Source organism: Pimephales promelas, chromosome 20, assembly GCF_988280905.1.
Source record: "Pimephales promelas chromosome 20, fPimPro1.hap1.1, whole genome shotgun sequence".
Classification (NCBI taxonomy): Eukaryota; Metazoa; Chordata; class Actinopteri; order Cypriniformes; family Leuciscidae; genus Pimephales; species Pimephales promelas.
The window spans coordinates 10052280-10075502 of NC_142788.1; the positions used below are offsets into that span (position 1 = coordinate 10052280).

The 23223-nt window shown below is 39.7% G+C and overlaps 1 protein-coding gene across 9 annotated transcripts in view; it reads left to right on the forward strand.

The window, feature by feature from the left end:
• The window catches only part of nav1a (neuron navigator 1a), a 210023-nt gene that overhangs the window by 111343 nt on the left and 75457 nt on the right, over positions 1 to 23223 (forward strand). The window contains exon 1 of one of the 9 annotated variants that reach the window (XM_089124210.1): positions 11903 to 12146. The exons of the other annotated variants lie outside the window; for them this stretch is intronic. Coding sequence (XP_088980336.1) covers positions 12064 to 12146 — 83 coding nt within the window. The 5' untranslated portion in view covers positions 11903 to 12063. Of the gene's footprint in view, positions 1 to 11902; positions 12147 to 23223 lie in introns of those variants that run through there. 9 annotated transcript variants of the gene reach the window in all.

The following is a 23223-nucleotide window of genomic DNA, read 5'->3' on the forward strand; positions in this document are numbered from 1 at the left end:
TTTAGAGTTATTAAAATGTTATTATTTTAGCAACTATTTATTTTTATACATGTATTGTCCTATTAGCTTAGCATCATGCTAACAGAAAACAAAGCACTATTTTTGTGGAGTTGCTGCCAATTTAGAGTGTCTTAAATCAGTCACTAATAAGGTTCCATGGTGGTTAGGATGCTGCCTATGTAGGCAGCAAATTTAGTTTGTGAAGTTTAAAGTGTAGTTCACTTTTAGTGAGTAATTTACTCACCCCCACGTCATCCAAGATGTTCAGACGATCCCAACCAAGGAATAAGGGTCGGATCTAGCGTAATGATATCCCATTTTCTAAAACAAATAAAAAATATATACTTTTTAACCACAAATGCTCATCTCGCACGTCCATGACTTCACGCATTACATAATCACTTTGTAAAAGGTCAGGTGTTAACCTGTGTAGGTGGAAAATGTAGGGTAGGGCGAAAAACTACATCTCATTTTCTTCTCCAACGTTAAAATTGACCGACATTGTTGTTTTACCTTTAAAAAAAAAAAGAAGTGTTTGGCTGCGTCCGAAATCACGTACTATGTGAGTAGGTACTACATTTAAATAAGAGCGTACTGCGTGACCGTTAAAAAAGTACATTCTACATAGTATGAATAAGAGTAGTATGAATGAGTCCGGACGTACTACATGCGCCATATTGTTTTAGCGTGACGTACGCTGTCATAACAGTGCGAAAATTTTAAGAACCCATTCCAGTGACTGCACAAACATCGCGCTGTGTTTAGTTCTGCTTTCTGTTTTCATCGCATTTTTACATCGTTCGAGCCGACAATCAAGAGGAGGCGTCGGTCAGATGCTCGCAGATCATGCCTTTTGCGGAGTTTCTCAAATAATATTTTTTTACCTAATACATTTTACCTCATAAAACACACACACAACCCCTATGAACAATGACAGATGTTGATTTTCGGCAAGGAAAAAGCCATTTACTGTGATATTACCATCGATAACTAAACATGAATGAATCAATCGAGATACGCATGTGTGTCTGTGTTTATCTCTACGTTACAGTCGCGTCTCCGGTTTCCGCCATTTTCAAATATAACGACAACAACTCCTCTCGCGTGGCATCATGGGATATTAAAGTGTCCATCGTATGCGCACTTCAGAATCTCGCCGGAAGTAGTAGGTTATCCGGGTAATTTTCGCCTACTGTTTTTCGATTACTATGATTTCGGACATACTACTCTGCTCGCGTACTGTTTTTCGCGTACTACTGTATATAGTAGTGAAGTTTTCGATTTCGGACGCAGCCTTTGTCTTTGCACATTGACATTAGCCATGTTTCCATCGACACGTTATTATCTGAATTAAGTGATATCGAATGAAAAATGCCTTATGGAAACAGTAAAATTCGATGAAATTTCATGAAAATCGACTCAAATGAAATACGTTCGGTCTCATCGGATTTTATCTTGATCGATATACGGCTAATGCGATAAAAGCTGATGGAAACGTTATTTGCCGAATAAATAATGAATTGCGATTAAGTTTTATGCCCTTTTATGGTTGCAACACGCCAGACGAGTTCATTTCCGGCCAGTGTGTTTGCGCACACATGGCGGATGTCAACAAAGACAGATGTAAGTGGACGAAGCAAAAAAATGCGTCAACCAAAGGGTTTCCGTGAACCACGATCTCCCAGAACTGATTGAGCGCTCGTTCCCACACCACAGTCACCTCCGCTGTCGTTGGGCATACGTGCATCGGCATCATCATAGCAATGTTTATAGCGTCGCTGTTTTCTTAGGTTAGTTTTGCTTGTTTTTACGTGGCTTGGTTGAGTTCTAATGTAGAATGTGGTCTGTTATTTCTTGTTAACAGACTGCGGCGCTGCTAGTATAACACACCGTTGCCATGGATGCAGTTCAGAGACGGAACAGACTATTTTCTTTAGCAGAAGCAATACTCGTTTTTAAATCAATAAACTCGTTTTTAAGTCAATAATGAGTCAAATTATTTATTTATTTGGTTGATTTATATGTAATAAGCAGGATAATATATAGCGAGGTGGTTTTTACAGCGAATACAACCCCTTTAACAGCCGCCTCGCATACGTTATCCCATTCATATGTCGCTATCAGCTGGCACATAAGAATTATTAGGCTTCAACTTGTGAAATATTGATCATTTGTTGGTAGATGGCGCGATTCGTTTTGTCTAACAAAACTTTGTTCGCAAAAGTTTGCTAGAATGTTGTTCGATTCAGTGCGAAAATAAATTGAAACACCTTAAAATGTCTCAAATCAATTCGATATATCAATTTGATCGCAAAACAGCTTGTGACGTCATTACGTACAGGTTTTTATTCGCTTTAAAGCCGTTGGATGGAAACACACTTTCACCAGCTTTATCCGCATGAGTTTTATAACCGAACTTCAGATAATTCGATTGACAAGTGGATGGAAACATGGCTAGTGTAAACACTAGGTCTGTACTTCACGTGACCTTTCAACGTGATTACGTAACGTGTGGTGCATCACAGCTAGTGCAAGACGAGTGTTTCTGTTAAGAAGTAAATAAATATACTGTATATTTTTTTTTAGAAAATGACAGATGGTTTGTCTAGGTTTGACCCTTATTCGCCAGCTGGGATCTTGTAGAGCCCGTTGAAGCTTAAAGTTTAAAATGCAATTTGGCCGTTCAACCCATCGGTTCCTGTTGAAGTCCACTAAATGGAGAACAATCCTGCAATGTTTTCCTCAATAACCTTAATTTTTCGACTGAAGAAAGAAAGACATTGAATATATCTTGGATGACGTGTGGGTGAGTAAATTATCAGGAAATTTTAATTCTAAAGTGAACTAATCCTTTAGCAAATTAGCTTTCTGTCATGTCTTCGTGGTGAGTACTTCAGAAATGCTCATGCTGCATATGAATCTATTGGTTTCATCAACCTCATCCCCTCGAAGGCAACAGTATGCAGATTCCTTTGTCTCTTTCTCTGGTTTGTTTTCCCCTCCTCTCCCAGAGCGTTTAGCTGTGCTGGCATGTTGCTGATACAGTGGTGTTGACCTCGCGTCATGCCCTGAGGCACGACTCCTCTGACATCTCTCCCACGATCTCAGGTGAATTCTGGAAAGGAGTCAAGTGACCCCAACAAACCCACTCCTCCACATGGGCTGAAGGTCATCGCTCAGCAAAGCTTGACAAGCCCCAATTAGTCTAGAACATGTCCTGACTTGTGAGACATGGGGGTTGAGTGATGGAAATGCTGTCACTAGCCAGGAATGCTGTCAATCATATATGATTCCATAGAGATTTTTGAAATTGGGCCAGACTTTTTTTGGGGTGGCTGCGGACAGGTTGTTCAATGAGATTTGGAGTTACTCCTAAATAAATTGACCTTTAGGGAAACATGAAAGTGAAAAAGTCCCAAATGGAAAAGAACAGCAGAGCTCAGGCTCTACTATATTATTATCGTCTGGTTGGTCTATCAACAGCTGTGTTTAAGTGTCTCTAAAGCGTGTTTCTCTCTGTCTGTAGTACACTGTGGCTATTGCATCACCATGCTGCTTTATTCATTACCCAGATGCCCATTTTTCCAGCATCATCATTATAGACTCCTCAAAGTTGCCACGTTACATATACCAAAGATTCCTGCTCCATTCACCTAGTCTCAGATACTCACATTTTGCTCATTTGCCCCAAAATTATAGATACACAGAAAGAAGTCAAATATTAAAGCAAGAGGGCAAAGCTGAAATAAGCTTTTTGTGTACTGTAATGATAAATCATCTGCTTGGAACAAACAAGCATAGGGAATTGCAGAATTCGTGCTATCACAGCCTGACTAAGCTATTGTTGTTTTATGTGATAAGGACATCATCGTGCCCGATGGTCACTGACGTTAACAAGCCCTGGTTTGAGACCAGCAAGTTAAAAAAGGATAGTTCAACCAAAAACCATGATTTTCTGTATTTCTGTTTCTATTATGATTTACACTTATGTTGTTTCAAACTCTTGTGACTGTCTTTCTTTGGAATACAAAGGAAGATATTTAAAGAATGATAAGCTGTTTTAAAATTTCAAGCTCAAAATGTTCATAGTAGTGACGCACAGATCATCATTTTTCAATCATAAAGCAAATTGGCCGGTTCCGATACCAGTTGTCAATTTTTTTAAGCAAAACTCGCCTTAAACAAAACACATCTTTAGACACTTGAAATTAGAGGAAACCACTGAATTTAATCATTATTCAAACAAATACGCTACACATATAACACAAGCAGTTGTTTTTTATTTAAATTAGACTGTACGATTTTTAAGATTTAAGGCAAAAACAGAATGGTCAGACTTTAGCTTTGTGAAATGATGCTACATCAGACACCTGCACAAAACAAACAGCAGAAAGACTGAATGAAAACATAAATTCACTCTGACAGTAGGTGGCGCTTATGGAGCAGCAGCGGTTTCTTTGTTTATCGCTGTACATAAAGCAGCACTGAGCTTATATAAAGAAACTTTAAACGGAAGAAGGAAAAAAAAAACAAAAAAAAACTTCAAAACTTTTCTGAAGATAGCCAGTTTCCTTCAGAGCAACATGACATCATGACTTTTCCGTAAACATATACGCCACTTTCGAGTCAGGTGGCGTGTTATCTCTACGCATTTTGAGCTATCCGCGTGTATCCGCGTGTATGCGTATATGTCTACGCCATTAACGTCCGCGTCATTCCGCGTCTCTGTACACGCAGTCAAATCTCCCGTCATAAATGCCATGTACCCCTGTGACGGTTAAGTTTAGGGATGGGGTTGAGGTAAGTCATATCTTTTTTTTACCTATGATGGTAAGGGAACAGTCATAAATGCCATTAACCCCAGTGACGGTTAGGTTTAGGGACGGGGTTGAGGTAAGTCATATATTTATATAACGTTAAGTCAACGGCGTTCATAAACACGCTGAAAGGCGATTATGCGTCTTGATAGCACGCCAAAAATGGAAATACGAATTGGCGTGTCATACACACGCTACTTCATGAGATCAATCTGTTCAGAGACACATTAATTTAAACCCCACCCCCAATTCCTATATTTTGAGCATCAAGAACAGTGAGCTTGCTGTGCCTGATAGAGTATTGTCGGTGTTCTCCTCTTTGAGTTTGTCTTTAGTGTGTCCCGTCTCTGGCCATTGTTAACGTCCTGTTTTCGGACTTCATAATATTTCCACACAAATTACATTTTAGGAATGCAATGCAGTTTCTGTGCAAGTATGGAATAGAGTCAAGAGCCAAAATAAAACTAAAAACCTGTAGCGGATCGTGTGTTTTGAGCAAAATTCGTCCGTTTCCTATTTATGGCTGACCGGTGAATCTTTAGGTTATAATTTCTTAATTTCCTGGCTCATCCAGTGATCTATACTACTCGACTGTTGGCATATTCTGGTAAGCAACTTGCAAGCAAGCTTTATTTTTCTTTCAAATCAACTCAAACCATTGATTATCAACTAAATCAAACCTCATTGGTTCTTAGATGTCATGTGGCCAAACACCATGACAGGTGAGTAGATTATGACAGAATATTACATAGGGACTTGTACTGAGGCAATTTTTCTGGCCCAGAACCTATTCAGTGTCCGCACAAAAGTTCCAGAATGACCACGGCCCGTTAAAAGTAAAAGCCGAATGAGTTTGCCTGCCTGACTACCTCTACTGTAGAGACACCCTCCTGCTGGGACTGTGCAAATCATGACTGAAATCCCCCTCAGTCATTCCCCCCCAAACACCCCCCTCCTCCTCAACTGCCCATGGTCCCTTTTCTAAGCTTGTAAAATAAATGCGCATGTATTCTGGAACTGAATGATCCGGAAGGTCTCTAATCCCCTCTCAACTCACCAAAGGAGTGTGATCTGAATGGAAGGGGTCAAGAGTGATTAGAGAAGCTGGCACAACTGAATGTCCTGAAAGCTCCTGCTTAAGGGGGGCTAAGGGTAGTCTGCAAATCTCTCAACATGCCAGCAAAATCTTAATGTGAGACCAAATTGCTTTGGAGGACTAGACACAATGGCGATGACATGAAGAAATGAGAATGAAGTTAATAAAGTGACTTGGCCTAATTTAAGATGGACGCCCATCCATGTTGCAATCATAACAAACTAAGTGGATAAAGACACGTTTACAACTCTTGTACAAGTGCCACATTTCCTTTCACTTGCTCAAAATCCAAATCTACTGTATGTTATAAAAGAAGCAAGGGCTTCCTCTGTTGTAGGAGAAGAGTTGCCGATGAAACAAAAACATTATCAACTTGTTTCACACAGAAATAGTGTTGATGTGTGTGGTGCTCTATCTTTGATGAAGGCATCTGTTAGACTACTGGACTCGGTGAAGAAACCAAATCCATCAGCCCCTGTCACTCCTCAGCTTAAAAGTTTGCTCTGGGGAATTTCACGACTCTGTTAAAATATGAGGCGGCAAAAGTGGGGTAGAATGGCCACATAGCCAACTGAAGTTTTGAAGGCTGTAACAACATCAAAAGGATTAATCTTATTCAACTAGACCCACTCAGAACCACTTCTCTGACCAAGCTGTCTGGGTGGGCCAGGAGAATAATCATGCAGAGGGGCCACGCAAAACAATATTGAGCAAAGGAGAGTGGAAGTGAAATTGGAGAGGAAGTCCTTTAAGATTTGCAGATGTGTTTTTCCAGAGTTTAAACTTAGTAAATGCCATGGTCATTGCATCACCTTCTTCTGTGAAGCACAAAATTAGATGTTTTACGGTGTTGTTTTTCCATGCAATGAAAACGAGCAGTGGCCAGGGGCTGTCAAGATTCTAAGAGCACAAAAAAGTTCCTAAAATGTTGCCCGTATAACAATATTTCAAGACTTTTGAAGCCATCCGACACAACTCTCAAAATCGCAGAAAGTGTTGCACGCTTACATTTTCAAGAATGATTTGAAAAAGAACACACTTTCAAATTCACCATCCTGCTTTTCACACTTTTAGGGTCAAACAATGAGATCTTAAGGGGTCTGAAATGCGTATGAAACAGAGGTTCCCATTCCTCCTGCTAGGGCTCTCTGATAGTCCCCTGTAAGCCGTCATGCATCATTTCTTCTTTTTTCTTTCCATCCACCTGCTAAGGCTAGTCCCACACTCGCCCTTCTTTAAAATACCCTGTGGGAGAGCCACTCAGTCACATCAACTCCCCCTTCTCTCATAAAAGGACTAAATGGGACAAGAAACACCCGACAAAGCAGAGCAGCCAACCAGCTAAAGTGCAGCGGATCCTGCTAAAGAGATTGTAGTGTTCTGGAGTAACCCTAGATTTGGCTTTTTTGTCTGACCACAGCATAGACAGTGGCAATAGACTTAGTAGGGTAGAGTGTTTAAAGCACACCCCTGATTTCTCCCGAGGTCAGTTTTACTGTCGTTTACAATGGAAAGTTGGGAATTAGTGTGAAGTAGCTTCTTGTTAAAGTTATTCTCCACAAATTCCTCTCCAATGCAATGGAATATCTTCAGCTGTCCTCTATCTCCAACATCTGAGCTAGTTTTGAAGCTGTGTTATCTTTCATTTGTAAAACAACTTTGTGAGATTTTATTTCATGCAACTGTCTCTAATTAAGTCAGATAGAAGCTTGGCCTTTGCAGCAGTTCCTCATAGAAGTTGCATACTTCACTTAATGTGAATCATGCCATATCAATATGTGTTTCAAGATATTACATTATGTGATAGGAAAGAAGGAATTCTTACCAAGAGGTATGATGCTTCCTTTGCTGCTGTGCAAAGCCACATCATACAGTGAAGGAAGTCTGGACGTTGGTTGTACTCTTGGGTTTTGGGCCACACTGGAGAACTCAGAGGCTCCAAAGAAAACATTGACTGTTGATGAAACACACCTAATGTAGAGGTGGAAACTCTCTCTAACTATGGCAAGTTCTTGAGGCCATTATTCTGAGACTGCACAGATCTCATGGGAGGGGAGACTCAAATATGCAGGGCCCGTATTTTCAGTGCGCTTTATCAGTACAAAAGTGGACAAGTTTGCTTGAGGTGGAGTTATGGCCCGAATGGTTAGAATTTTTCAAATGATGAACTTCCATTTGGGGTGTTCCAGAAAAGTTGGGTGTATCTAAGGAAATGTGTTAATAAAATATAGTCTGTTCTGCATCAGGCAGTGCTGTGACCTCCTACAATGGATCTCATTGTGCACTGCGAAGGGTAAACTGGCAGCAGGGAAATGTTAGCTTACACAGTGGACACATGGAATCAGTCCATCCACTTGCATACTTTCAGGTCAGGGATACTCATTTATTTAATCATAGGCATCCTTGCAGGTCTGATTGAGTAATCATTGTTTGCTCCTTAAGTCGTTCAAACTCTTATGTTGCCAAGGGCATCGGTTCCTTAAAGAAGGGAGTGAGCAAGGCAGGGAGTGGAAGCTCACGAGTTCTAGATAAGGTGGATGAGGATTCCCAGGTCTCCTCAGTGTTCCATGGTTGCTCTTTCATCTCTTACACTGACAGTTTCCCAGGGAAATCAAAGTCTTCAGTCGGTGGCCAGCCATTATGTTGAGGAATGGGCCGTAACAATCGCCACAGTTGCCAATTAAGTCAACCACTAGGACTGCTTAAAGTACAGATTCTGGGAGAAGTAAGGGGTTTGGAAAGACTGTTAGAGGTTAGAGGTCTGCTACTTCTGAACTGCAGACACCTTCAAAGGCATGCTGTTGAAATAAATGCTGTATTTTGAAACAAATTCCTCATGACCCTGTAGTGCCTTTAAGGCAAGAATTTATTGCTTGCCCTTGCAAAACTCACTGACATGAGGATTTTTGTTTTGGGTGCCAGCACATTGTTACCTTTATGGTTTTTATTGTGCTGCTATAGTTTGCTCTGGTTTTTAGACTATTTGCTATGTGGTTGCGAGGAGGTTTTGTGTATTTACTATCTTTTTCCTACTGTAAGAGTTTGCTTATACAGTCAAAGGAGTCTCTGATAGTCTGGTCCCTAGACTTAAATCAGGCTCCTCCTTCCAAGTAACTGGAATTAGTCCTTAAAAATATCTCTTCACACCTCTCTTCAACAAGCTGCACAGTTTGAGGTATGTTTCATGTCCATAGCACAAACTTGTGGGACAACTAAGTCACAGTTTTAAAACTTCTTAGGGACTTCTTGAAATCCACAACTTCAAGTATGAGCAATTGTTTCCTAGTTGCTTTTTTTCCCCATTAAACATTTAATCATCAATATCACTCACTTCACCTATAAGAACAGTACAGTGTCTGTGCCAAGTCATGCACTGGTACATTTACATACTGGTGTTTATTGGAATCACACAACTTCATTAGTTACTCAGGTCATCCATAATTGCTAAAACCCAGACACACTGTTCTCCACAAACATTTACGGGGTGCAGTAAAACCACAATGACTCAATTACAGCTGTGTTGGATTCGCTCACTCAATGCTCTGACCACAGCACCCCGTCTCAGAGGGAGATCAGAGAAGCAGGGGAGGGAAATCATTCATTATACGGGACTCTTTGCTCATTAGCGTCTCTTTTGTTACTTGCCCTTTCTCCCTGTCATCCCCTGGTGCCAGGCAACACTGCGGGCAAGAGACTGGCACACCTGCAGTTGCTGTCATTGTGCATGCTGCCAAAGGACCAATCAAGCATGTCTGTCACATCCTTAAAACAGACACACACACACACACACACCTGGGCTAGGCGCTTAACAACATCAGGGCCACCAGCGATGTGTGTGACTGCTTGATGCGTGGGGTGTGTGTGTGTGCTTTGTGTGTGGAATGGAAGAAGACCCTCTTTGTCCCTTTCTTTCTGGGCTATCCTCTGTTCTTAAAGGTTTATTCATGATATCGTCTCAGTGGTTCCAACAGAGTCTTGGCTTTCTTCAAGCAGACTGTTCATTTAGAAAAGCAGTCCATTGACTATACAGAGGAAGAGTGTCTTTTCACTGCTGTCGTCTTTACAGGGCTGTGTAGTTTGTTCATGTTCAGAGAAAAGTCCCTCTCTCTACTGTTATGTCTTTTCAGTAATAAACTTTTTTTTTCCTGACTATGTAGTTTTCACAGTTTGGTGCATTCATTGTCTCTTGAAATTGAAGGTAGGACATGGCAGTTGAAATGAATTTGCCTACAGCTTTAGGCTATGTTTACACGGAAACAATTCTGAAGAGAAAACGCAAAAGTGGCGTTGTGTCATCACTTTTTATTCTGCGTTTAGACGAGTGTTTTGTGTGGGAAATCCGCGTGCAAATTGTGACGCAAAAGTGTGTGAAATTCAATGTAGTATGCACTTCAGGCGGCTAGGAGTGCATACAACAACACCACCAAGTCCACGCGCCTGCAGACAACCTTTACTGTCGAGCAGACTTTTGCGTTTTTACCGTTTACACGGGAACGCGGCGGTAGAGCGTTTTTAAGATTTCCACTCTGGAGGGTGGTTTCTCTTTTTTGCGTTTTTAAGCCTCAAAAACGCCGTCGCCGTGTAAACGAAAGGCACATCCGATAAAATATTTTTACGTTCTTACCCGCAAGCGTGTAAACAGGGCCTTAGACTACATTTCGGATTTAATAAGAAAGCTTTACAACAGGGTCGTAACCCCCATTGACATTGAAAGAGACACATCCCACAGATAATTAGACTAGTGACCAATCAACATGGATCTGTCAATGATCGATTCCCAAACGTCTGACTATTTATACCCTATTTGTAAACACAGGGAGCCTGTGAAAGATATGAAAATAACAAATTTTAATACATTTTAAAATTCAAAGATTTGTTTTAAAGCTACACCTCATTCACATGATGATTTATATCTATGTATTCTTCGTGTGCTGGCAGCCCGTTCTCGTCCCAAGGCGTCATCTAACTGACGCTTTTGAGCATACGTCAACATCCGACGCTTTAGGGCACCCTTTAGCGTCAGTTAGATGACGCGGCTCCTAGTGGTCTAATCCTACCCCAGACCTAAACCTACCCGTGTCATCTAACTGACGCTAAAGGTAAAGCGTCGGTTAGATGATGCCCTAGGATAGCATCATCTAACTGACGCTAAAGGGTGCCCTAAAGCATTGGATGTTGATGTATGGTCAAAAGCGTCAGTTAAATGGCGTCTTGGAATGAGAATGTGTCGGTGCTGGACCCTTTTTTGCACAGCTTAAAGGAAACATTTTTTAAATAAAAGATCTGTATAGCATGATGATTAGATTCATTGTGAATAAACTTACCTTAAACCAAAAATGGCATGAAGGCATCTTACTTAATAAGATGAATATCAATATCAACATCCAATTGTCATTGAAACACTGTTATAACTAATAAGAGGAACGAATCATACCTGGCATGATTATGTAATGTTATTAGGTTACATTTTAGTAGTGCAGATTACAATCTCATAGTTTTTACACATATTTGATGTAATGTGTTTAAGGGAAAGTTTTAATAGACATGAAGCCTGTGAAGCCATGCGGTCGAGGGTCATAAGAATCACAACCACTGAACACAATGAAAAGTGGTAACAAGAAACAGGAAGTCATTTTAAATTCAGTTTATCAGTTATACTATCAGTTGCAGTGATTCTGTTCATTTCAGTTTACTGAGTCACATCAATTGATTCAGTCATGCTTTTGATTACGTGCAATTGAATTAATTCAGTCAAACTCATTTGATTCAGTCCTAATATAGCATTTTGACTTGAATAAATCAGGCCATTTAAATCAATACACAGACATCTCCAAAGAGCTGAAGGATGCTTCACACAGTAATGGTATCTGGCATTAGTGGTTTGATGATTGAGTCAGTCTGAGTGAGAGACTCACAGCTGGCTGCGCTGAGGAGAGAAAGACAAGAGAAGGGAAGGGGTGGACATTTGGGGGCGTTTCCTTTCCTCTCCTCCCTCTATCTCTCTCATTCTCTCTCTCTCTCTCTCAACGTGAGCCAGGAGCTCTGCGCAGAGAGCCGCTTCTCATTCAAACCTCCACAGAGAGCAAACGCGGGATGTTATACTGTATGTAGTGGGCTATGTGAGCCGGAACAAAAGCGGAGTGAGACATAATGAGCGGGCGGGTTCTCAACGGGAAAATGCTGCAGCTTCAGGGTCAGAGAGCAGGACGGACAATACACTATCATCTCTCAAGGTAACGCGAACGTGTGTTGGACTATGTTACCTCTGAATCCTAACGCGATTTCTTTATTGTTTCAATGCGCGAGAGTTCAGCTGTGTCAGTGCGGTTTAAACTCTGGGCTATTGTATTGACCAACTGATCTAAATATCAATGTAGCCTATATGGGCTATAAATTCTGTCCAAAGAAACATCATTGTCAATAATTTTGCACCAATTAAATTTAACGTGTAGCCCAATTTGTTTGCCTAATCGCTCTCGCGGGGAGACCGTAATTAATTGTTATTTTAACAGCGGGTTTAATTTCTCACGGAGACGCGCATGGGTGTGAGACGCATTCCTGTCTTTGTGTCCGCGAGTTGTGATAAAGTGTGCAATGTGAATAGTTGCGTGTCACCGCTGTTTTGTGAGTGTGGCAGGCGGAGGCGTTGAATGTGAATGAATGGAGGTGTGTATCGGTGCAATGCGGAGGGGGAACAGGCGGATATCTCGAGTCAGGAGGAAGTATTCTCCCTATTGTGTGATGACTGTTTGTGGATTGCCTGAAGCGGAGGTTATTCAAACTGTAGAGGACGTGCACTGTGTTTTCTTTACATACAGTGTCTTGCTTTAGTGTGCTGCATTCCTCACTGACCTACATAAGAGGATGCGAGTGGGGTGCTGTGAGCCGGTGCTCCACATTTACACTAACTATATGTTGGCTGCGTCTACAAAACGTGAGCTGCCTATCTAGACGGAATTTTGTGGCGTTCTAAAAGTGTTCTAACGCCCTTTAGGAATTCATATTCTAGAGGGGGGCGTGTCTGCTGTCATATTAGTAGAGCATCATTTTTTTACAAGGGTTGGCCAATAACTAGAGGTAGGCTTAGCCTATTTATTTTTTTTATAAAGCATAGATTTTCAAAGATAAAGGCTCTATATGAAAACATTGTTTCACTTGTTTCTTCAATGAATATTTCCAAGGGTGGGCTACATTTTAAGTTCATTTCTGTATAATCACATACTTTAAAGTCTTGACTACAAAAAAAGGGGAAAAAACAGACTATTCAAAAGACCAACTATTCAAAAACTATTGAACATGATTTCAACATCAAGATACAGTTCTTTAAACACACATTGTTTCGTTGCGAGGTATCTTTGTACACAGGTAAGTTGTCACAATTGAACCTGCTATTAAAAATTATTTAATTTAAAAAAAAAAAAAGTTATATAAAAGTATATATTATAGACTTTTTCAAAATAAAAACGGTAAATTATTTTTAAATCACAACAGAGAACATATCACAATGTCAAACCATTAACGTGATAATACATAGATTTAACAAATAAAACATAACAACATTGGGGGATCTATCTATCTATCTATCTATCTATCTATCTATCTATCTATCTATCTATCTATCTATCTATATATATATATATATTCAAAAAATATAATTTTTTATTTTATTTATTTATTTATTTATTTGTTTTACATATATTTAAATGCTGGGTTGTTTTAACCAAATTCTGCATAAAATATGGACAAAACCAGCTATTGGGTTACATTTTTAAATACATTTTTAACCTCATGGCTGGGTTTTTCCATATTTTACCCAAAATTGATTTATAACAACCCAGTATTTTTAGAGTGTAACATTTATAATTTTATTTTTTCACATTTATTTGGAATGTATTAATATTAAAAGATTTGAAAACACAGCTCTTCTTTTCAGTTTTCTGTTAGTCAGCCAATTGCATTTCTGATCCTCTAAAAATCACATATTACACATTTTTGCATTATTAATTACCATAATTAATGACCTTAATTTTGTTCTTGTTTTGTTCTTAATTTTGTCGGTTTGACGCATCAGGTCGCAAGAAAGGAACTGAACCCTTGTTGCTTCACATGCTTGGCAATGTCCTACTCCCCACTTCTGAAGTTGTGATTACGAGCTTGTCCCATTCAAGTGCATTGTTGTCAGAAAGAACAGAAATCATAGAGGACACGAGGTTTATTCTTGCCTATATATTGGGAAAATCTTGTTGAAGCCCACGTGATATTTACCATCCCATTCATTAACAAACAGTTTTGTGGCCCACCCATCCCAGGAACTCGGGTATCAAAATCCCCAAACTTCCCAGTGGCAAATAAGTCAAATCCAATTTTCTAGAAAACTTATATTTACGATAATTCAGATAGAATGTGAAGGCAGCATTAACTAACTTAAAATCTGACCTCTCCCCATGAAGCTAACAGACGGTGCCCCCTCTTTCCCCGCTGCCCTTATTGATTTTGACCTTGAAACGCACAGCCCTGTTTTTGCTCTTTCTGGATGGCTGACCCCTTAAATCGACCCCTTATGTAAAGTCATTAGGAAACAAAGAGATCAAGCCGTCGCTGCTCTGTGCGTTTAGCCATTAATGCAGTGCACAAGTTTTCTTTGTGTCTTTGACAAAGACCAGTTTCTCAACTGGTCGGCCTTATCAATTATATCAAGAGTGAGTCTCTCCAAAGTTGGCAGGTTCAACCTCTTTATCTGTTTGTTTAAGTTGCTGGGCAGTTTAAAATCAAACAATGGTACTGCCAGACGGTGATATATTGTCAGGCGGCTGGCAGAGAGTGTCATTTTTACAGCAATGAGAGGAATTATTGTTTCTGTTATGACTAGTTATTTTTGTGCTATGCAAAGTCTGTTAGAAGGTTTGCTTGGTCTGAACCTGCCTGAGAAGTCAAACCAAACCTGTTTGACACAAAGTGGATTTGTGGGTGTTGGTCATGAGTCACTTAAGGTGTGTTCACACTTGTAGTTCGGTTCGCTTGGTTCATATAGTCCGGAACAAAACAACAACAACATTTAGTCCTGGTCCACTAGCATTCACCTTGGCTGAACCTAAAGGCACAGGAATACGTTAACAACCTGATTGGATGGCTTTTATGATGCATATTTCACAACAGAACTCCAAACAAATGTTGTGTTTGGGGTTAAATATGCTTGTTGTGTGTGCGTATCCTACATATGATGGTATTTCGACCAGCTGAGAACTCGTGAAAAGCTTATAAATGTGTAAAGGAGTCAAAACCATGGCAGGAATCCCTCCGTCACACACATGAAGGTCAGTTCTGATGCCTGTACCAAACTGTGATGAGCAACATTACGAATATGACTAGAAAAATATGTTTTTGTGTCATCTACATGTCTTTTGTCCGTGTTGCAATCATTTTTAATTTGAACCGCACCAGTCCGTTTGTATGGTGCACACCAGGGTTCGGATAGCGTTCACACGTATTCAAACGAACCGCACTAACAGAGCAATCACACAAGGGTTCATTTTAATCGAACCACACATGCCAAGTGAACACCCCCCCCCCCCTTAAATCTACTTAAATCAGGTCCTATTCTTGAGTTTTACTGCTGCCGTGGATGAGCTTCCTGCAGTGAACTGTTTGTAGCTACAGGGGGTGGGAAAGGATGTTCTACTCCATTAAAGCAAATACAGTTACTGCAAAGCTTTTGTCCTGTTTGCTATTGATGCAGACAACATGCTGGTCTGACCATCTCCAACATCAGGATGAGAACTGCAGCCACAATATCCTGTTTTCAGGGGAATATTTGCTCTGGCAGTGTTTTGCTAAATGATGGGATCATTTGTTGTGCATCATGAAATCTTCTGGGGTGATTTGATTTTGATGTTTTTATGGTAAAACATGGTACACCCATGGTAACTGCATATTGTACCATGTGTTGAGATGGAAGTCTAAATGTAATCCAAATGGCACCTGATTACTACGTACAGTGGTGTGAATAAGTGTTTGCCCCCAGTAAAAGTTGCCTAAAAAGAGGAATAAAAATCATCTTTTGGATGTTGATCTTAATGCCTTAATTAGAAAAATGAGGAAAACTCCAACCTTTAAGGACACCAATTTTCTTTGTGAATGAATAATGTATCATAAATAAATAAATAAATGTTTTTCCTTAAAATACAGGGTGCATAAGTCATTGCCCCCCAATGTTAAATTCCCATAGAGTCATGCAGGCAGATTTTTATTTTTAAAAGCCAGTTATTTCATGGATCCAGGATAATATGCATCCTGATAAAGTTCCCTTGGCCTTTGGAATTAAAATATCCCCACATCATCACACATCACAATGTATTTGTTCGTTAGCCACCCAGTTCTACCTTTAAATTAGAGTAGGCTTAAAAGGATTTTGAGTAGTTTTTAAAGGTACTTATCACTATTTAACATGGTAAATGGGGTTTAATCATGCGTGTTTTAATGTACACACTACCGCCACATTGTCAAATTCCAATAAAAATAAAATAGTAATTTTTACAAATATTATTAGAATATAAAATGCATGTTTTCAAATGTAATTCTTGTGATCAAAGCTTTCAGCTTTATTACGCCAGTCTTCGGTGTCAAAGATCATAGAAATCATTCTAATACGATGATAAAACATTCACTTTCATGATGCTTTGATGAATATAAAGTTCAAAAGAAACAGCTTACATTTAAAATATAAGATATTAAAATATTGTTACTATCACTTTGGATCAATTTTATGCATCCTTTCTGAATAAAACACACAAACAAAACATGGTTGCATTTATGTATTATGTTTTTGCCAGGCCAATTAGTCCGGCCAATATGAGATTATCAAGATTATCCATTAAAGGGATTTTTTGGGGGTAAAAAATGTGTAAAATTCCATTTAATTTCAGCTGTTTTATGTATATTGCCATTTTATTATGTTTACATCAGCCACTCCACTCTTATAAACCCCTACTGGTTGGCGAGTTTTAATGGAAATAACAAACTAACGAGTATTGATTGACAACTCCATTATGCTGGTCAAGAATGTGTCATTTCCATGCATTGAAGAATGAGGAACTTGGCAAATCACAAGGTTATAATAACCTCTGCAAAACATTCAAATAATTGTTATTTAAGTAAGCCAGTAGAGTATTTAGACCGTCACAGCTCATAATTCTTGTTAACCTGGTTCCTCATGTCTCTGCGCCCGTGGCGAGCTACAGAAGGATTCGTTTTTGAGTCCATGCCTGCGTATTGTTATGGTGAAGCGCGTGCAGTTGGTCTTCAGCAGCTGGAAGGAGAAGGAGGAGGAGGAGGAAGAGGCCACGCTGGGTTTAACAGTGGCCACAGCTGCTATGAGTTAGGCCTGCGCTTCATTCACTCTACCTCTCTGTCCTCCCCTTTCCCTGTCCCCCACTTTCAAACCAAAACATTTCCCTCAGCATCCTGGATTCAAACGGGAGTGTGTCCGTTAAATCAACCGACAACACTGGAGGGCAGCCATGAGAAACTCCAACTCCAAGAACATGTTAATACGTGTGATGGAGCTCATTGGTTAAGATGTCCTTCAGGTTGTGATACTGTTCTGAAACTGAAGATGGAATAAAATGACCTTCCTGACCTTCCTTTCTCAGATTTGACCAATGGATTGGTAAAGAGGACCAATTATGATTTTTTTACTTGTTCAAAGGTCTGAAAAGTTAAAGTCCCTCAAAAGGGAGTTATTCTCCTTATAAATAACACTGTTTCTAAACTCTAGAAACGCCTAGTTTTGACTGGTTAGGGAAAAGTGACTTTTCCCAAATACGTTTGAAGCGATTGACCCATCAACACGCTGGTCCAACCAAACAATCAGAGCACATTGAGCTTTCAGAAGCAGATGCTACATAGAGGCATGAACTAAACAGAGCGTTACTGGCAGACTGGGAAGAGAGGTGTTGCAACAATGTGAAATATGAGGAAAATAATGTTTTTCTTTTTTTAACATTCAAGCATGAAAACCTATTCTAGTAGAGTCCAGAAACAAAATCAAGCAGAAACAAATCCTTTTTGCCCCCCTCGACCTTTAACATACTATATTTGTATCACATCTTTAATAGATGCTTAGTAAAAGAGAAATCATGATAATAATATAAAGAGCGTTTTTGTGTCAGGATGCTCAAATCTAAGGATTGGCCTTGATTCTGAAGTAATTATTCAGTGGGAAAGACATCCACACGAATAGCTTAATTTTGTTCATAAGGCCCAGATTAAGCCTAGTCCAAAACCGCCAGGGATTTTCAATAGAGAATCCCCTCTGAGCAGTTTCATTAAGCTTAATCTGTGCCTGGGAAAATGGCCACTAAAATCCCAATCAGCAATTAATTATATTCCAAAACAAATCTTAATCTTGGTAGCCCTTAAAGGGATACTTCACCTCTGGAAAGATGAATGCGTATTTAAAATGGGTCATTTATGTAGAAGATTTTTTAGACTGAGAAAAGTTGGAAAATTTATTTTTGGCTTATGTGGATGAAAGACAACAACTCCCAGAATGCACTTGCTTCGCTGCCCTAGGAGGCCACGCCTACTGGTTACAGAGCGCAGTAGTTAAACAAGTCTAGGCTACTAGTGAGTCTCCGAGATGAGTCTGCCCGAAAAAGTGTTTCGAGATCCCCCAAAATGTCCGGGATTCGGTTTTTGCGTTCTACAGTCGCCATTCATCATGTTTACTGTGGCGAGCAGGGCGAGTGAGGGCCGCGGGAGAACGGCGCGAGGCCTGTGAGACGCACCGGTCTCGTATCTTTCACAGAGGAGCGGGAATTTTCTTAGCAATGTTAAAACGCACATCAACCGATCACTTGTTTAGCGTTTATGTAAACACTACATTCAGATTCACCAATCGCAATGAATTCAGTTAGATTGAAACAAAAGCTGTGCATTTAAACAATGAATGGCGACTGCAGAAAGCAAAAGCTGAATCCCGGACATCGACGGCCGGACATGTCCCGGAAAAAGAGGATAGTAACCCCTAAAGTTAATACTCTGCTTTCTCCACAGAACAAGAGCCTGCTAGCTTAGCTTCCAAAAAAAGATGGCTGACACTATGTGTACATTCTGTGAGTGAGATCTCGCCCTCTATGGGCGGGTTGAGAACATGCGGGACAGCCCATACTACTGGCTGTAGTCTTCAGCCTCTGGCCAAAAAATCCTCCGATGACGCAAAATGACGATTTTTGCATCATCGGAGAAGTTTTTCCAGACAAAAAAAAAAAATCTCGTCTCAGGGGGATATGAAAACATGGTAATTCAAAAATACTTCAGGTTTTCTACTAATACAAAGCTTAATGCTAAATCCTGAAGTATCCCTTTAAGTGTTATTATATATGTTCTCTCCTCAAATTGAAGCACTTTGAGGAGAGAATATGTTTTGGAGCGTGTAGCAGAAAACGGTTACAGGTGGGATCTCTTCAGAACAGCATTAATGAATTACTCACAGACCATAAATCTGGATTGAGTCTCCAGTGTTCTGCTTGCTCAATATTTTTACTTTCCCTGGCTTTCTGCTCTGTAGAAATTGTTGCTTAATACCTTTGAGTCTGGTTCAGATGATTTGGGTTCGCAGACATTCTCTTTACAGAGTTCAAGAGTGTGTGAGCAATGGAACGGACAGTCTGTTGGGGCCGACAGGAAATCCAGTGAGAAGATGTGCGCCAAAATGTCCAGCTTACTCATGTTTGTGTTGCAAAGCTCAGCGTCATGCTGGTGAATGTTCAGTATGCAAATGATATTCCATGGATGAAGTCAAAAATACTACCTTTTAAGGATGGGGATGAGTAAGGATGGTCGACTAGTCATCCAACTACCAACTACAGTTAGTCAGATGAATAAGACTGGAGTAATGATGCTGGAAATTCAGCTTTCATTACAGGAATACATTACATTTTATAATTTATTATAATGTGTGTTTCTTTAAAGGAGCTGTAAGCAAGTACTTTATTTCAATTAATCAAAATTTTTATCACTGATATTTCACTACACATTAAGAAATCATGTTCATTTCAAATACTTATATCACTGACAACAGTAGTCCGACCAGGATATTGTCATTTAAAAAGTGAAGTTGCAGCCCTTGACTGATGTTGATGTTGTCAAGTTGTGTTTTGGTCTGATGCTCCACCCTCCAACGATCTACCAATCACGGACTCAGTAGTGTTGAGGCATTTGGGTTGCCAGCTCTTCTCTAGTTACCACAGCTGCAGATACAAACGTGTCGGAATCGGATAAAAAAATTCTAACGTTGCGAAACCCCCCCAAACTCATTATGAATCCGAAATACTTTGTTACAAAGTCCGAAATAACGACATGACATCATGACTTTCGCGTAAACATACACGCCACTTTCGAGTCAAGTGGCGTGTTATCTCTACGCATTTTGAGCTATCCGCGTGTATCCACGTGTATGCGTGTATGTCTACGCCATTAATGTCCGAGTGATTCCGCGTGTCTGTACACGCCGTCAAATGTCCGTGCGAAACGAAGCAAAATGTAGATCTACATCTGGGGAGCGATCTTTTTTTTTTCTTCCTAGGATGGTAGGGGAACAGTCATAAATGCCATTAACCCCAGTGACGGTTAGGTTTAGGGACGGGGTTGAGGTAAGTCATATATTTATATATACAGTAATAACGTTAAGTCAACGGTGTTCATAAACACGCTGAAAAGCAAATATGCGTCATGATAGCACTCCAAAAATGGAAATACGTATTGGCGTGTCATACACACGCTACTTCATGAGATCAGTCTGGAAATAAATAATTAAAAAGAAAAAAACGTTCCTGCTGAAACCTGCAGCATATCTGGCAACCTCGAGTCAGGGGGAAGGCGAGGATAAACCCTAATTTAAAAGTGATTGCAGTACCAGTTTTGGCCACAATCTTGCATACAGCTCCTTTAAAAGGGACGGATGCAATATGGATTTTTGTCATCAAAAAAAATCTCAAAGAGAAGATAGTTAGCATTGTATCCGCTGAGAGATTTTCTGTAGTTTATTAACCCCCCTCCCCCTCTTTCAGCGGGTTCACGACCTCTCAAAACTTACACACATCTGCCATAATCTGGACAGATGGAATAAAGTGTCCTTATTGGGAAGTTGCTCTAACTTGATATATAATCCTCGCTAATCTCTTTTGTACAGGCTTATTTTCTTTGCAAGGCTTGCGAAACAAGGCGTTGTTTCCGTTTTAATACGTGCAATGGAAATATGTCAGGGAGGATATACATTTCTGTTTTCACATGAAAAGCTGGCCGATCAAGTAAATGACTGGTCCCGGTGAGAATAGCACTCAGCGTAACAGTGTTGGGCCATGGACAGCTTTTGGCAGACAGAGACCCTCTGTGACCTGTCTCCATATGTTTAACATACAGAAGAACACAGAGAAGGTGTCCGTGTCATTTAAAGGTCATCTGGTGAACCGTCAATTTAACTGTCAAACTCGTTTGAAGGTGATACGTCAAACCGGAATTTGAAATGCACGCACCTTTCATAAGCATCATGCATTTGATAAGCTGTCTTGGTCTTGCGTTGTCAGGCCAATCTGTTCTCCAAAGCTTAGCTGGTTAGGTGGTCCTGCACCCCGTATTGTGGACCATCTGTGCCACCAGTCGCAGCCATTTCTCCGCCCACTCTTCACACACATACAATTTTTCTCTGCAACCGTAGAGACGGATGATAATCAGAATGATTATTAAATTCGGGATCACCGTAATGAGGGATGAATAAGTGGGTCATTGTACAGGGAGATTATGAACAAAGACACAGGTGGCTTGAAATCAGGGAGGGGAAAAAAGCATAAAGACAGACATTTTTGCTTTGGTGGTGTTTGTAAAATTTGTTTTACGTTACAATTTTGTTAGAAAATCTTAAATTAAGGTTAACATTGATGGGCATATTACTTTAAAATGGACTAGTAAAGGCAAAAACATGAATCAATTCAAACTATTATAATCAGGTCTAGGATTTGACCAATTGATTTTTAAAAAGTACTAATATTATTATCAATGGCTGTCAAATAATATGAGCATGCATATTAAAATGGAATTGCATCACCTCAGGACATCAGGATTTCATGCCAACTACACTTTTATTTATTAACCATATCAAAGTTGTGCAAATAGTGCACTTCTATACACTATCTATTATACAGATTGCTATCTTAAAAAAAAAAAAAATCTTGATGTGCAGCCAAGTCTACAGTACACCTGAGCCAAGTTTGTCAGTGTATGTTGGCTTTAACCGTGCCTTTGTTCTCGCCAGAGGGGACAACTGTAGCGATGCTTCAACAATGGAGCATTTCAGGCAACAGCGATCATTTTCAAATCTACTTAAACACATTTTCATGAGTGGTGAGAATGTCTTGTGTTTACATGGTCGTTTTAAGTGTTGGACACGCGTGTCGTTTTCGCTCTTAGCCGTCACTCCCTCTGGATGACCAGTTGGTGTTGATGAAAGAGGATCTGCCACCTGTCATTTGGCATTTCAGTATTTTACTGGGCAAATTGGGCTGGGCAAAGCACAAATTATGCAGAACATGTAGGCAATTGATGTATGTGCTGAAGATAAAGGCCATATGCTTCTGGTGGCATATTCAATTACTGGCTAGTGGAGTCAAAAGCTGGGCTGGAACCCTTATACGTTTAAATATGTGTGTATATATTCAGCCGTTTAGTAATATCTTGACGTAGACTTGTTTACTCTGAAATGGAAAAAGTGCATAATGTTAGTTGCATGTAGCCCTAAAACCGTTTTCAATTTATAGCCCTTAAAAAAGGACAAATGAAGGCACAGATCACACTCAGGTGTGATCCTAATTTTTATTTATTATTTATGTTATATCACTGTCTTAGCTAACGTTTTTCTATCCATTTATGTTTTTTTTATTTTTTTATTTTGGGGGTATTTTTGAATTTATTTACTTTAAAAATTACCATATTTTCTATGTAAATTATGCGTATTTTTATTTATTTATTTATTTGTTTGTTTGTAACTGCAATTAAAATATCCTTCCAAGAAGTTCTTAGAGATAAAACCTAAAGATGAAGTGACTTTGCTGTCACCTGGTCTTATTTTGGCTTATTTTAGAGCGCTCTAAATTACAGTTTTACCCATTCATTTCTATGGGTGCCCATTTTTTGACCCAAATACAAGATTAAGGAGTTTTTTTTTTTGTTTTTTGTTTTTGTTTTTTCACCCACTTAACATTTTAAACATTGAGTCAAAAAGTAGCCAAGTCTTATACCGCTCAGATCAAGGGAAGT